This window comes from Buteo buteo, chromosome 23, assembly GCF_964188355.1.
Source record: "Buteo buteo chromosome 23, bButBut1.hap1.1, whole genome shotgun sequence".
NCBI classification, from domain to species: domain Eukaryota; kingdom Metazoa; phylum Chordata; class Aves; order Accipitriformes; family Accipitridae; genus Buteo; species Buteo buteo.
This window is the reverse complement of record NC_134193.1, coordinates 13306101-13322158: the sequence shown is the minus strand read 5'-3', so window position 1 is coordinate 13322158 and position 16058 is coordinate 13306101. Positions and strand designations below refer to the sequence as shown.

The window sequence follows — 16058 nt, the reverse complement described above, 5'->3', positions numbered from 1 at the left end:
TTATGAGATGAGTGCTTCTATCCATTAAAAACATTAATGCTGTTTACAGTGTGCACCATTAAGAAGTTACCATTTATGGTGCTCGGATACAGTTTACCACAGAGCAATGCCTTAAGGAGCAGAAATACTATGTTGAAAGCAACTGCCACAAATCAGTGAGCATACTCTTAATAGCACCCACTGTACAATTCCTTCCCTCTGGGGATGTCATAACTCTTTGAAAACACACTTTGTCCAACAGCATCTTTTGCAGGGAGGGCAAACATCGCTACACCGTTTTACTCGACAGGGAAAGAGAACTGCAGCCTAAGGCTCGGAGAGGTCTGCACTGTTCACCCAGTGCACAAGGGGTAACGCAGCAACAGTGTGGACGCTGGTCCCATGACCACCTACCTGCAAAACCTTGAGAACTAGCAGAAAAAAATACGTTGATACAGTTTTGTAACAGCTTCAAGACATACAGTAACTAAGCACCATTTTCTATCAGCAGTAAGACACCCCATGGTGTGGTGATACATACTGTTCAGTAGGCACACACAGCAAACCCACTCACTCTGTAGTGACTACCCTGGGGGTAGGTTCGTATGAGAAGATCCCCTCACTCTACACAGATTTCCCTGCCTTGACAGATAAACGGATGCGATTCTTCCTCTGCAGCTAAGGCAAGCGTGCTTCACAGAAACACACAGAACATCGCCCAGGTTCAGAGAGCCTCCAAGAGGACAGGACACTCTGAACCTGTGATCTGGATTCAATTTTTTGCAAATAACTGCTTTTGCTCTTTTCTTCCCCACCCAGCAGTAGGCTGAATCCTCAGTCCCAGCAATACCAGCTCTGGGGTCTTTCAGGCTGCCTCTGTCCCAGTACACTCCAGCATGTCCAGGGCCATCCCCAGCACTGGAACATAACCAGCCCTGGGAGCAATGTTTTACAACACTCCCTGGCATGAATTGAGCACCTTCTTCTTTATCTTCTCCCCCACATAACTTCTCCATGTGTGTAGCAATTAGGTCGTGCCATCTCTACAGGCACCTTGGATGCAATGTCCCTCTGTTTTGGAGACTTGGCTGGGAACATTGCCGGGCCCCTTTAGCTTAACAGCATAGAGGGAGCCTTAGTATACGTGGGTGTTTACTCCATGGCCTGTACTCACCTCTAGTTTGCTTACATCACTCAGCTTTTCAGACTACTCTTCCAGACACTCATTTCGGCTCGAGCCTAACAGCCCTGGCTGCACCCATGTGCTGGACAAACTTCCCCAGTGCACGCACACCCACACACCCGCACACACGCACGAAGATTTGCCAAGCACACCTCAGCCCTGACCTCCTTCAGCCCCAGCTCTTCCGACCCCGAGTCCTTCCCGAGCACAGGTCACCAGGTTGGCCAAGGTGGGCTAGCAGCCAGGCGCCTGATGCCCCAAGGAGCTGCATGGCTCAGAGCACGGTGCAAAACCACCCAGGAAACATTGCCAGTGACGTGGGCACGTGGGGCTGCGGGGGAGAAGCACTGCCCCACTGTGCCACCTAAGCCCCTGGTGATTTGCAATCCACTCACTGTTGTAGCTGCTGCCGCTGCTAGTCTCTGCCGGTGCCGTGCCTTGTTGAATCGGCCCTTCCGAGGCGGCCCTCCCTGACAGTGAATGGGAGGAGAAAAAAAAAGAGGAGGGAAAGGGAGGGGAGGGGAAAGGAGGAGACATGGGAGGACGAAAGATGGTCAGAAAAGGGAGAGGGAAGAATCTTTAACTGAACTTTGACTGGCTGTCGCATCCTAAGAGCTCATCGGTCTGGAGGCACAGGGAGAGCAGTCCCCGTAGCCTCGCTGCACCTGCATCCAAAGCTCGGTACCTCCAGCCATCCTGCAATGCTAGGGTCACACGTCGGAATATAGGATCACCACACCCTGTTATGTCTTACTGCTTACAAGTAACAGGGGTCTTAGTCTCTTTGTCAAATCCATTTGGAAACCTCAGTTTAGAGCCCTGCCTTCTCTCAGTCAATGCATTTCTCTTCTGGCATCCGCTCTGCAGCCTACCCCCACCACAACCTGTGCGTAGACACAGCCAGCCATGCTCGGCAGAGGCTGACAGGTGTCCCCGTCACGCTGTGGTCCCACAGGCAGCGTAGGAACCGACCGACCCCAAGGGCAGATCCCATCCCAGAGTGACGTGTCACATAACTGCTCATCATCCACCTGCAACCTCAAAAAGACCCGATACAGGAAAAGGGACTCTTTAGCCCAACTTCTGCCAAGTGCATGCAAGAGTGTGTTCCTCACACCCTCCTGGTTACAACGGAAAGCCACGTCAGCATACAGCAGGTGAACCTCTCACGTATCACAGGAGGAAAACTGCTCAGCAAAATGACCTACCGTCCAGAGGAGATTTCTCTTCTGCATTCTTGTCTTCCTCTGCCAGCATGACCTCCTCTGCAAAAGGAAAAACAGCAAGGTTCAACCTCAGATTTATCACATCCCTGCTCTAAAACCAGCTGCCACCAACCTTACCCCATTGTATCCCCCAGTTACACCAAGTCTGTGGAGGAAAGGATAGTTCAGAGAGCTGTGTTCCTTACCCTGTGCCCCTCTTGCACAGGGGGAGGAGGCCAGACAAATCACTGGAAGACTGTAGCACTCCTCCATGATTTCCCTCTTCACAATCAACCACCCACTCCAGTTTCTTTATCCAGCTATCACCCGCAAGGGACTTCGGGAGATCAAGAACCTTCCTTCAGACCCAGGCAAGACCACACATCTCCACAAGCCAGAGGATGGTCCCTCATGCCCAGCCACATTGGAGAAACTGTTTGAGAAGTGAAAGATGCTCTACACCCATTGCTGTTCTTCTGTTTCCATCAATAAGACCAGGACTCAGCCCATGGGAAACGGATCTCCGTCTCATGGCACAAGGTAACAGAAGCAGGGCTGGCTGCTGCATGTCAGCTGTGCCACATCACAGGAGACCAAATGTCACCAAGTAGCCATTGCATCAAATCTTTGTCCAAATAAAATCCACAGCAAAGTTTCCATGGGGGAGTTCTGGCAAGCACAGTTCAAGTTGTGCAGTAAGTGTAAGAACACCACTGTTGGTTTTCCATTCCTGTGTAACTCATCTCCAAAATACAAGTTTATACTTTCCTACAGTAAAAAAAATCAGAAAACACTGAAAAAAACCAGCCTCCCAAAACTGACTCATTTTTATCTGCATGAAGGACAACCAAATTTCCTGAGGTTTCACAATGCAAATATCACTCAAGTCAATTTGCAGTACATACCACACTGTGCCAACACTTGAAACCATGCAGTTCATACAGTCTGAACCAGGGAGTTTAGCTTGCTGCCGTAAAATTATGTGAGGATTTTCTAAAGAACAATCTAAAGCAAACAAAATACTGAGTTGGCAGCTGGTAAACTGTACACTTCCTTGTATTATTATAAATGACAAATTCTTTCACATGCTTGGCATAAATGTAATTTGCAATCTTACTAAAACATCTGACACGGTGTTCCCAAAAAATTTTGCTTTAAGGACCATTTAAGTTAGCCTAGATTGAAGGCTAACTAAAAATAAAAAAAAAATAAAAAAACAAACCAAACAAACAAACCACAGGCCATACACCAAAGTGTGTAGCTGAAAGCCATCTTGAAGAATACTAGAGGGATCAGCACTACTACACAAACCTTATATAATCTCTTTATTAATCATCTGGGAGAGAGAGTGAATGATACATACTAGCTCCTAGTACCACTAGAGTCTAGCTCCTAGTACCAGTAGCGCCACACAGATATTTCTGCACTCTTTTGGATCTGGGGATTAGTTCAGCCATCAGTACTTTGGGGTTCTCCATTTTGTGCTCCTCTGAACAGGCAGATGTGTTTTTTTTCCTATGCTACACACCAGCAAATTGCAGTGAAAATCCAAAACCATTTGGAGCAAAGAGTGTGTTTAGGCCTTGTGACAAAAAGCAAGCACGGGAAAGCGAGCACGTCCCAGAGGAACTCTTCTGCCACTCCCAGAAAGAAAAGCTGACTTTTAGGCAGCATTTGGTAATTAAATAGACTAATACAAGCTACTGCAGGGAGCAGACACACTGCCATGCAGGTGGTGAGCACAAAAAATAATGAGCTAGCAAAGGTCAGAAGACAGGCAGCTGTTCTTCAGGGGCTACACCCAGGTGAGTGCAATGCAAGAGAGCTATGTCTGGAGAAGGAAAATCTCAGCAAGAGCCAGCACACTTACTGGTCAATGCTCTGAGGGTTGTTGGTTTCAGGCACACCTTGTTAAAAAAACCTAAAACACTCCGGGAAAGAAAGAGCCTATTCACTTAGCTGGACGCTCAGTTCTGCACTCGATTCATATCAGTGCAGGAGGAAAAACATTGTACTGGTTCCTTTCAAAGATCTCTGAGTAGGAAAAAGAAATTCTTCTTTTCCCCTGTTTCTGAGTGGCCTCTTGTTTGGCACATTCCTGTAACAATTTGTCATGGCTCTCCACTGTCCTTTGGGCAGCAGGGGAGGAACAATCCTGAGTCCTCATATCACCTCTAGGGACTGTGAATTGTACAGATACATAATCGTTATGTGCAATGGTGTACTGATGCCGTCTGGTGTTCCAGTGTCACCTGTGTCCCCGTGGTCAGACTGATGAGAGCTTTAGCCATACTGAGGTTTCAGAAATCAGATTGACAAATGCCAGTGGGACCACCAAATTTGTAAGGTGTGACAATTTGGTATCAACATATTTTCACCTACAAAGTACCTGCTCTTTTCAAGACAACTCTGCAAACCACCTGAGCTTTTGCTCCTAATTTAGGGCCCTGACTTGGTGCCCAAACATATCTCCATCCATAGACATATCTCACCCAGGGCTCAGTTTTACTGTTCCCTTAAAATAAACAAAACCCAGGTTTCACCTATGTAATTTCTTCAAGCCTGACTCTCTTCCACCATTGGTCCCCAGTTCTCTCCCTTGATAGTCATTCCTGTCCATCTTGTATCCTCTGGGAAACAAAAGGACCACATCTACCCTAGTGGGGCTCTACATGGTTTTTCAAGCTGCTAAAAAGTCAGCTCAGCTGGCTAGACATCATTGCTAGGGTGGGTTTTTTTTAACCATACAGCATCCTAAGCAGAGGATCAGAAGTTGCATTGCCTTTAGTCATCACTGTAACACAGAGCCTTGAAGATAATTAGGACGCCAGAAAAACCTCCAAACAACAGTGCCTCTACATTAGAGGAAATATTCAACAAAGAGGCGGTATCAGATCAGCAACTTCTAGCCTGTAAAGGCACAGGGGCTTCACTAGGATATCAGTGAGACGTGTCTCAGCAGTAAGATTAATTGCTGGCCATTAAGTACTGACAACACACAGCATGTTACAGGACTGGAAATAAAGGCAAACCTTATACTGAGGAATTGGCAAGCTGAACAATACAGGCAAAGCAGCAGAGAAACATGGTGCCCCTTCTCTTATCCTTTGACATGGGCAGATAGGACATTGAGGGCTCAAAAGAAGAGTGGATTACAGGAAATAACTCATGCTCAACAGGCAACAGAAGTTAGAAAAAAGGAAGAACAACTGAATTTAACTGTTGAAGCTTCAGACTTGTTAAATAGAAAAGTGAATAAAAATGCATTTCTTAGAAGAAGCCGTCACACTCTCACGGGAAACTCTAATTTGTCTTTCTGGCAATTATCCTCCCCTGCCATCTCACACACGCTGCTGCCCTTTTTCATTGATGTAGGTGTCTTTTCCCAGCTGTATCAAGGGGCTTTGTTGCTCTGTTTCTTCTACAGAAAGCTGACACCTGAGGTTCATAAAGCTTTGTTGTGCCAAGGAATGGCATTCAAGTTACAGTGAGCTGGAAGAGAGACATTAAACCCATTCCCAAAGCCTGCTTACTCCAGAAGAAAAGAAACACTCAGAATCAGTGCTGTGTGAAAGAGATGGACTTGGAAAGAATTAAAATGCAAAAGACATGCAACTTCATTAGCTCTGAACTGAAAGACTTCCAGTCTCTGAGCAAAGTGTTTTCAAAACGGTGCATGTCCTTGTAAGATAAGAGAAACATCTTCAAAAGAATATTTGTGGGCTTATAAGCACTTTACTTTGTGCAGAGAACTTCTAGTTCTCCACTCTCTGTTGGAAATGCAGCATGACAACCTAATAGTTGCTACAGTTTCGAGGAGTTCAATGGAGAAAGCAGCAGTGGCAAAATCATTTGCATGGATTACATTGCTTGGTTTCACTACTTTTTAATTCCTCTGAAAGACACAATTTCAAATTGACTTGCTACTGCCTTCACACAGAGCCCAACAGAACATGAAACAAAGAGCAGAGCCTGTCCCAGCACGCAGCAGGTGGAACAGGACAGGATTTGCTCGTCACCAACAAGACTTTGTTTAATACTGGTTGAACTGAAGAAGAGGCATTTGGGGAAGAGAACTGTTGTCTCGTGCCTAGAGGAGCAACACAATGCGAAACATTGCTTTTTACACCTATATTCAGCTGACTTCCAGTGGTGGGAAGAGGTGGTCCCTTTAAGGAATTTACTAAAAACCAGGCAGTTGACTTTATTCTTCAAGATTAAGTTGAAGATTACAGGTTTGTTTCTAACTGATCCATACAGTTCACTTCTAAATGATACAGAGTCAATGTTTATGAGCTTGACATGGCAATTACCATATGAATTTTTGGCCTAAATCCTGTGAGATGCAACAAATTATAGGATTTGATCACTGCTTCTGGCCTGTAACTCGCACTAGTTTTATAAGACTGAAAATCTTACAGATTTGAAGACATAGATTTATAAGTCATTTAAGGTGGCACAACATTTCTTCTTGACATCCTCAAATGGACTCTACTGAGTTACAATTTTCCTTGCTTAGTCTTGGCCTCATGATATGGGAACTTTACATGAAATCATTTGTTATTTCATTTGAAAACATTTAAACCCTCCTGACTACCCTATGTATTCATTCTTGTACACGCACCTGAGAAATAAGTAAAGCTAGAAACTTTGTACCTGGCCTCTGTATAATCCTAAGTGAAGAAAGTAAATTCAAACTCTAAGAAATTGGTCAGACCATAGGCTGATTTTTTTCTTTCAAGTCATGTATGTCTAAATTCAGCACTTCAGCACATTATCTGTGTTACAATTTTCACTTTCCTTCCCCAAACCTTTGTTAAGAAGGTATTTGTCAAGCACTTCTTCAATTAAGGCTTCCTGTATTAAGTATAACTCACACAAGTATTTGCACATTAAGACTGTCACTGTTTAAAACACCTTGGTATAGATCCCTCAAGCAGATATGCCACTGACTGTATTAAACGATCCACATTTAAACCAGCCTGAGCTATGTTTGCTTCAGTTTCAATCACAGCTGCACTTCTGGTGATTTATCAAAAGTGAGCTGACACCAAAATCTTTCAGCTGTGCCAAGGTACCTCCTTGAAAACTTCACAAGCACCCTTTATTAATGTTTTCTTCCTTTTTATACTTATTTTACCACTGGAAAAAACTTTAAAAGTACCACTAGAAAAAAAAAAAAAGTCAGTTACTCAAGAGCCAGGCTATTAAAGAAGTTTCATTCTTACAACACAAATGTTAGACAAGTCATTAGACCAGGTCTGGAACATGCTCGAGTCAGACAGCACTTAAGAGGTAGAAAAGAAAGACCCATTCTTTTCTTTTGGAGGACTAAACAGTCTGCAATTTCAGTATAATAAAGTGTTGATAGTAAACAACCCCAAAATTTTATCTGAACCACTTTTTTAATGCAATATGTAGAGCAAGAGAATATAACATCATTCAGATTACAAACAGAGAAGGCTATAAGAAACATTAAAGACACTCAAGAGCGGTCAATAAATGATGAGCACAATGTTAAATTAAAACCATTGTTGACAAATGGGAGGTAGTGTACAGATTAAGGAGTGATTTTAGTCACTCAGATACCTTCCTTGGTCCTAAACCAGTTACAGCCCTTGAGGTAAAAACTTTAGTGCTACCAAGAACAAGGAAACCTCCTTTCCAGCTCCAGCAACTACTCAGAACATGTAAAACATTATAGAGCAAAACCAATCAAATTAAGTATTAAGATGCCACTTTACGAATCACTGGAATGCAGCGTTCCACTCTTCCTACCTTGCATCAAAAATAAATGAGAAAAAACAAACAAACAAAATGCTCAGGGAGAATACTATAAATATTAGAAGCCTGGAGAGCTTTCCATGGGAAGAGAGGGGATTGAGCAAATTGGTTCTGCATGTTTTAGAGCAGAAAAAATAAGATGAAACAAGGTGCAGAGAGATCAGAGAAAGAAAAGTAATAAAAAGAAATATGAAGTGCACTCCTGAGCTCTTCCTCTCACTGCAGAAAGGCAACATATTTAAAATCAAGGACAGGACATAGTGTTTGGTGGGTTGGTTTGGTTTTTAAAATCAAACCAACTGTTAACATGTGGAACTCCCTGAGACAAGATTCAATGAGGTCAAGGATGCTAGAAGGATTTAAAAACAATTAGATATTAACATGAATAATAACAAAATCCTCCAGAGTTACATTAGAGTGAAAGAGCAACAGCGTTTGCTCTTTCTTTTATGCAAACAGCTTATTATATCTCACTGCTGTCTGTGACCGTCCTCCCTGACTGTTTTCCTCCCCCTACCCAAGCAGTTTGCTTTGGCCACTGTCCCACACACGGTCCTGGACAAGTAAGACTGATTATCTAGTTTGGAAATTCATGATCATTTCATAGCTGAAATCCTGGCCTCTAAAACAGAAACGGGAAATCCCCATAGACAGCACAGTCCCAAATTTCAGCGCCTGAATGCTAAACACTCAATTCTCTGTTTTGGTTAGCCTTCAAGCTACCTTTTGTATTCAAAGATTTACTAACACTGCTAAGTTGATTTTAATTATTGTTCTTATTCAGCTGTACTAGGAAGCTTTTTTATATTCCTATTGTATTTTCAACAATGCCTTTACAGAATATTTTTATTATTCCCTGATTCAGCTATTTTGCATACACTTTCCTGTTCTAGAAAACCTTCTGGATCTGGTGGTTTTAGGCAAAATAAAAAGATGGGCATTTACAGCAGTTTCACTCTATACTGATGTGGCATTTATTCAGCACTAGCAACACAGAAATAGAACAGCCAGCCATTCCCACAGGGATGCAAAGTTGGAGCAGAGATTTTATAACTTCTCCACCTCAACTTTCAGACAAGTTCAGCTAATGTCTTCTGCGTAGCTCTTCTTGGCAGAATAGTCACCAAAATGAAACAAAGCAACCCACGTCCCTACAAGGGAATTCTCATCTTTATTCTACTGATGGGGAGACCAGGATTTAGAGACTGAGAAATCACAAGAGCCTTAAAAGCAAGATGGCACTAGAGCCAAGGGAGAACCACGGTGCAGTCTGCTCCAGCCACTGGATAAACCATTAATTAATTTGAATTTGAGGTAGCACAAAACATGTATACAAATGGGAAGACAAATTATAAATGGAAAGGGAAGGGAATGATTATTTTTTTGAATCCTACAGAACCACAGAATGAAGCGTGGTTACCTAATTGAGGACACTTGCTGTTGAACAGTCACAGTGAATAAAAGTCTGTCAATACAACTAGCACTCAGTTGTCACTCTGTACAGTGCGATGGGAAATAATGGGTTCAAGCCACCATATAAACTGCTGCTACTTCTTCCTATTTCACATTTCGATGCTTCAGACTTTTTCCTCTCTGGCCAGGTTGTCAAAACTCATGCCCAGACCGCAGCCCTCTGGGGAGGTACCGCAGCCGCCCCCCCAGTGCTCCCAGGGGACCTGCAGCAGGGCAGAGCCCCACTCCCCTGGGCATCCAGGCTGGCAAAGAGCTTCAGAGAAGGAAGCAGAAGCAGAGCAGTGGAAGCCATCTGAAAGTGGTCTTCCAAATACTGGCACCCAGGTTGTGCACATAAAACAGAGGCTGTAAATCCAGACAAAGAGCCACTTATATGCAGAATAGTACCAGGATGCTCTGGCCCCTGGCTTGTACACACCTTATCCACATGCAATGCTGCAATAAGTCATTGTGACCATACAATTACTTGTTTGCACAAGCACATTTTAGCACATCAGGCCCCAAGCTTCAGTATGGCTTTCAAAACAAGGAATGATGACATGGCTTTTCATATGGTGCCAGCCCACAGTTTAGGAGCACCACAGAGTGGCAGCTCTGCCACCAGTCTCGGATGACATCAGGCAAGTCACTATATAACGTTGGACCTTAGTTTCCCCATTTTTGAAGGGCAAGGATGAAGTTGACTGGCCTAAAAAGGCACCTGAAATTCTGGTTGAGACACCACCACTTCTTTTTCTCCTCATCATTGTTTTAAAAGGCATTTTTACTTTATTCAGATGTTTCAGCTTCTCAGAAAAGCAAGCAAGGAAGCAAACTAGCCCCAGAAGTTTTCTTGATGCTATGTGAACGAATTACATTGTGGTTATATCTATAGAGAGAGATATCAGCTACTCTATAACACAGAAAGGTTATTGGTAATCTTTACTGTTCGACAAAAAGGAAAAGCAAAGCATGCTATTTTTTGTTAAATTAGTGTGTCTGGGTCCTTGTTAACGTTGCTCACAGCTTGCAATAAAGTGCGATGTTCAGTTATAATAGTTATAAAGCAATGTTAATATGTTCTGGGGTGAGTTTCATGCAAGTGATCTCTGTAGCTCATAAAAATGACACTCCAGTGTATTTTACCATCATAGCAAGAGAGGCTTATAAAACAGCTGTGGTGGAAAGTAAATAAAATATAAATGACTCATATAAGGGAACAGTTTCCCCACTGTGGAGACTTCGGGCACTGTATCACATTTTATATTATACTGTATTAAGACAATTGCTTTGATCTCAGCAATAAAGAAAGTTGGCCCAGCTCCTTTATTTTTGCTTAACCAAACTGAGATCTTTTGTAATAACTTTAGTGTGACTGCCCAGAAACAAGCCGAACAAAAACAACAAGTGCTGGTTGGGCCTTCTCTAGTCTTGGTTTACCGCAATGGCCAGCAACACTGAGGACTAGTTTTGGGACCCTTGTCCCCTGTCATCACCAGACTCTACTTGCCACAAAACATATCGAACCAAGATCAGGAGATCTCTTGCCTTACCTGCTTTGAAGATCCACTCCAAGTATCCATTTAGTTCCCGTTCAATTTGCTGCTGCCTACGGAGTTTCAGGAAAGCTCGACGATTTTCTACCCTCTCTCGTTCTTTTGCAAATTCTCTATGGAGAGAGAAGAATAAGAAAGCACATGTCAAAAGTGGTCACAGAAAATACGCAGCCCTTGTTTTGTCTTTCAGATTGTATTCACGAAGGTTGCGAAGACAATGACAGCAATAGTGAGTGGAAACCACAACATGCTACATGTTGTCCAACAAACTAGTACTCAGCTGTTTCTCTGCCTCTCTCATCCTGAAAGAGAACTGCAAACTGCCATGTGTACCCACTTCTTTTGTTCTCGGGCCACACCATATCCATTACAACAAGATCCTGATGCACAACCACATACACCTCTCCAGTCATGCAATACAAATTATCGTCCCCAACACTAAAAACTGTCTTTCATCTCTCTCCACAGCAGAATTTCCTCTAAAGCACAGTATTTTGTCACAGAGACACAAGCACTCTTTTGGGTTTGGAAGGGATCTGCTCTTCCCTGATAGACTTTCTTTGAGTTTTCCCAGGCTTAAGATGACTTCGACAAACACAAGTCAAACAAGAGCTACAAGTGAGGATGGGTACTCTGGGGTCAAGGTGAAACAGCCCAGATGCTCTGCGTTGACGGTAACAACGATCCTGCTATTTGCTAAAATGACATGGAAAGCAAGTATCTTGAGATCAAATCACTAGAACAGGACTGTACAGGGGGGTCAGAAAGTAAGGTTCATCCAACCATTGCAAAAATCTTGTCCAAGTACATCCTACTGCCTAGTTCAAAATCATGCTGAGACAATAGTGCAGCCACCACCCTAAGATACCCACACTGATCATATTACCTCTGGGAAGTTTCTGATGCCCCACCTGGAGATGCCCATGCCCATCTACCATTTATGGAGCTCTGAACCAGCCTCTGCAACCCCTCGCTTTGGGCACACACTGGAGCGACTCCCACAATAGCTTAATCTATACGGTTAAATGTGGGACCGGGCTTTTGTCCCTTGTGTACACCAACAGTTCACTCATTCTCTCATTTGACATCTTAACTTTGCTGTGTCCTTCAAATCTTCAGTTAACAGTTAATTGTTGCAAACCTGTAGTTAACCACTGTTCTTCACTAAAATCTCACCTGATCACCTGTTCATTACCCGCACATGCTCCTCAAAAGCCAGCAAGGAGCAGGAGATGGGAGGAAAGCGGAAGAATGGGGGGAAAAGGAGCTGTAAAGTGCCAGAGGCAACTTTATATTCACAGTCTACACTTCACCCTTCAAAGCTGACACTTTTGCTTCATTTGGCAGGGCTGTCTGACCCACAGAGAAGGGACTGCAGTGACAACTTGGTGCAGCACTGCGACGCACACCAGTACCAGCCACTGATGTGAGAGCTGCCATCAGCTGAGCTGTTATCTTGATTTTGGCAGTGCATTCTAGTCTCCTGACTCCCCTCTCCTGTCCCTCACCTGACAGCACAGCCCATGACCCCGTCCTTGAAATGGAGGAAGCCAAAACATCACTCCGAACCAACCGCTTCTCCTTGGCATTCAGCACGTGTTTGCCGGGTGATTTAGGATCCTAGATGTGTCAGCTGGATCTCCGATTTTCTCCCTCTTCCTTTTTAATATTCTCATTTCTGGTTCAGTGCCTGCTGGTTGGGGCCACAGACCTCCTCTCAGTTTTGATTTCTCTCTGGAGCAGGAAGAATGAGATCAGACAGCCCAGGGTGACAACAGGCATTTAAACTGCCAGACTTGGAGGGGCCACACTTCCCATGTTACAGGCTCATGTCACCACAAATTTCACAGAGCTGGGCTGCACCGGATGGGAGCAGGAGGCAACACCCAGTGGGGAGTTTCATGAAAGACTGCAGCAGGCAGGAAGGACAGCAGATGAGCCGCGGCACTGCTCCCTCTACCCTCGGGAGCAGGCAGGGGAGAAATCTCCTTGCAAGGCCTTTCATCTTCTGCCAGCTCCTATCTGGCCTAAGGAAAGTAAAAGCTACCTAGGACTTGTCCCTTTAATCTAAACTTTAAACATGGAAAAAAATGAGGGAGAAACTGTGCTAAGTTGCCAACCTTCCATAGTTTCTGTACAGCCATGCACACTTTTCACAAGACACCAGTAAGGAATGTTGCTGAGGTTAAAGCCACCTGCACCCTTCTGTTCCCTCGAGCTGGCAGGTTTGGCACTGCTGTTGATGGTGGGAAGGTAACTTCCAGGAGAAGACAGTACCTTGGGTCTCACTGAATGCCTTCTGAGTGCTACAGAGCTCTAGCAAAATCATCCAGATTGAAGACTGGAGGGTCTTGATGTATGGTCTTCCTGACAGAGGAATGCATCACTTGCTCTTTCTCCTATCTCAAGGAGATAGGAGAGGTTTGATGAAGCTGGAATGTGTCAAAAGACTGTGTTTTTCTTTATGAAATGTATTAATAAAAGTATGTGTCTCTTCCACTACATTCATCACCACCATTCAGGAACTGAAATATTTGCCATTTGCAGCAACTGGAAAACTCCCAGAATTTCTGTTTGAGAGCTTTTCAATAAAATTTCAGAACATATTCAAAGAAAAAGAGGGGAAATTATATCAAAATGCCATATTTCATCTAAAAATATTTCAGCTAAAGTTTTCCTGCCAGTTCTAAATGAAAACACAGAAAGTCCCATAGGAATGTTTGGTAGCAGTAAATAAGTTTCCTCTTTTATTCAGCATAATTGCTATTTATGCTACTGACTTGCAAAAATCTCAAAAATCACCAGAAAGGAAACCTGAACAGGAAATATGCTGCCTCCTGCCCAGCTTTACCTCCAGCACTTTCTTCATAGCTGGTCCTCCATGCTTTGGCCAATTCTGGAACGAGCAATAACATTCATCCATTCTCATCCTTGACTCTCGTCAACCACCATGTGCCACAAAAGCCTTCCAAAATATTCATCTTTCAGCACTGTCCAGATAGGCATTAAGAGGAAAACTGAAAGGTCAGTACTCCTACACACAGCACAGCAACAGGAGACACTTCTTTGGAGGAAGCCAAGACTTGCCTGGGTAGATAACTACAACGCGTTTTAGTTGTAACATGACAGTTGTGAATAACTGATTCCGTAGAGACAGCAGGAACAAACAGAAATCAAAGGACATTCATCATGGAAACCACATGCCATCCAGTCAAGCTCAATGTGTCACATTTTTCTTCTCAAGAGTGGTCACTGCTTAAAGTCACCAGGAAAATGGATGATTGTTGCTTATCACCTTGGTGGGTGGAAAAGTAAAATAAATCTTGGTGTAAATATGCCCTGGAATAGCCACTTCAGGGAAATTCAAGACACACCCCCCAGCCACAAAAGAGACAAGGTCAACTTATGAGTAACCACCAGGTTCAGTAAAAGATTATAAACCAATGAAATTCTTACAAGTACTTTATCCATGCTGGTCTTAAATTAAAAATACTGTCACTGCAACCAAAAAGGAAAAAAATAAACAAACCACAACCTTCATCCCCTGAGTCTCTGATTAACTTTCCTGTATGACAGCAGAGAGCTGAGATGGAGCATCATATAATGTACCTCCTGGTCTTGGGTTTCATGACACACTCCCAGGGCCAGCAACAGCAGGCCTACTGCAAGACTAATCACAACATTAAACCTCTGCAATTCAGGTTTTCCGCTTAGAAAGCAGACAGAAATGTTTCCCACTCATGGCGAAGAGGCAGAGAGAGATCATATAGCATCACTGTCATTGCTACCACTAATAGTGCTGATGATTAGCGATTCATAATAACAACATAGGTAATTAGCTCCTCCTTCAGAATAATACCACTGAGCTACACATGATCTCATGAAATCTCAGATCTTAAAATGGGAGAACAGCCTTCATCTACTGAATCTAAAGCACTGTTCAGAGTGAGCAGAAAGAAGCACAGATCTCAGAAGGACTCCACCAGGGACTCCTGGAAAGCAGCTGTAGAGAACTTCTAGAATTTTAAGTCTAAAATGAAAAAAACAATCAGTTTTAGGATTGGCTTCATGTCCAGTACAAGTACGTCAAAGGAATGAGTAAAGTTGAGCCTGGATGGCACATGACATCTAGGGTCATAGTCCTGCCTGGAGAAATGCAGCCCTCAAGAATGGAGACGAGCCAGATAATTCAAGTGGGTGAGGGTGAGCTGCTGGTGAAGGAACCAGCCAGGACTGCAGATGTTTGACTGAGTTACTCACAGGCCAAAATGAATTTCCAGGTGGAGAAACAAAATTGGCCAAGACAGGAGGCTTAATTTGTAAGCTTTGTTGCTTGAACGTGGAGCAGTGCCCCAAATCAGATCTGATACTTGTCAGCAGCCTGCTAAGCAGCCCACGTCACTCAGGAGCAGGGAGGGATAGGCTGGAGGTAGAAGAGGAAAAACAGCAACTCCTCTGGCTGCCTGACATGCAAGTCAGAGGAGCATCACAACACATGCTGGAAGAGTAGCAGTGGTACCAAATCAGGCATGTTGTGCTACTTGGGGGCTGCCTAGATGAGGAGAGGTGAAGCATAAAAATTCCTCTCTGTTTCAGTTCACCCCTTTTACAATCAGCAAGGAAGGAACCTCAAAAGAAGCCTGGTCCCAATTATCCACCTAACTTTCAGTAAGCTTTCAGCAAGAGCAACGTTGAGGTAGGAATTTCTGTAAGAGGCTGCAAAGGGACTGCAGCGATAAGAACATGCACTTGTGGTACCCCAGACGTGAACATGCTGGATGATAAGAGAGGTAAGATGAACATAATACTATTTGCATTTTTCAGTAAAACCAAATCTCTTCTGCTCTTGGCAGGCTGCAACCACTTGCTATGGGGCTATATATCACTTATGAGATCCTC

At 43.8% G+C, this 16058-nt stretch overlaps 1 protein-coding gene across 1 annotated transcript in view; it reads right to left on the bottom strand.

The window, feature by feature from the left end:
• CACNA1B (calcium voltage-gated channel subunit alpha1 B) overlaps positions 1-16058 on the bottom strand; it is a 310121-nt gene that overhangs the window by 140730 nt on the left and 153333 nt on the right. Inside the window, 2 exon segments of the mRNA XM_075054744.1 lie at positions 2371-2427; positions 11157-11272. Of these exon segments, the coding sequence (XP_074910845.1) occupies positions 2371-2427; positions 11157-11272 (173 nt within the window).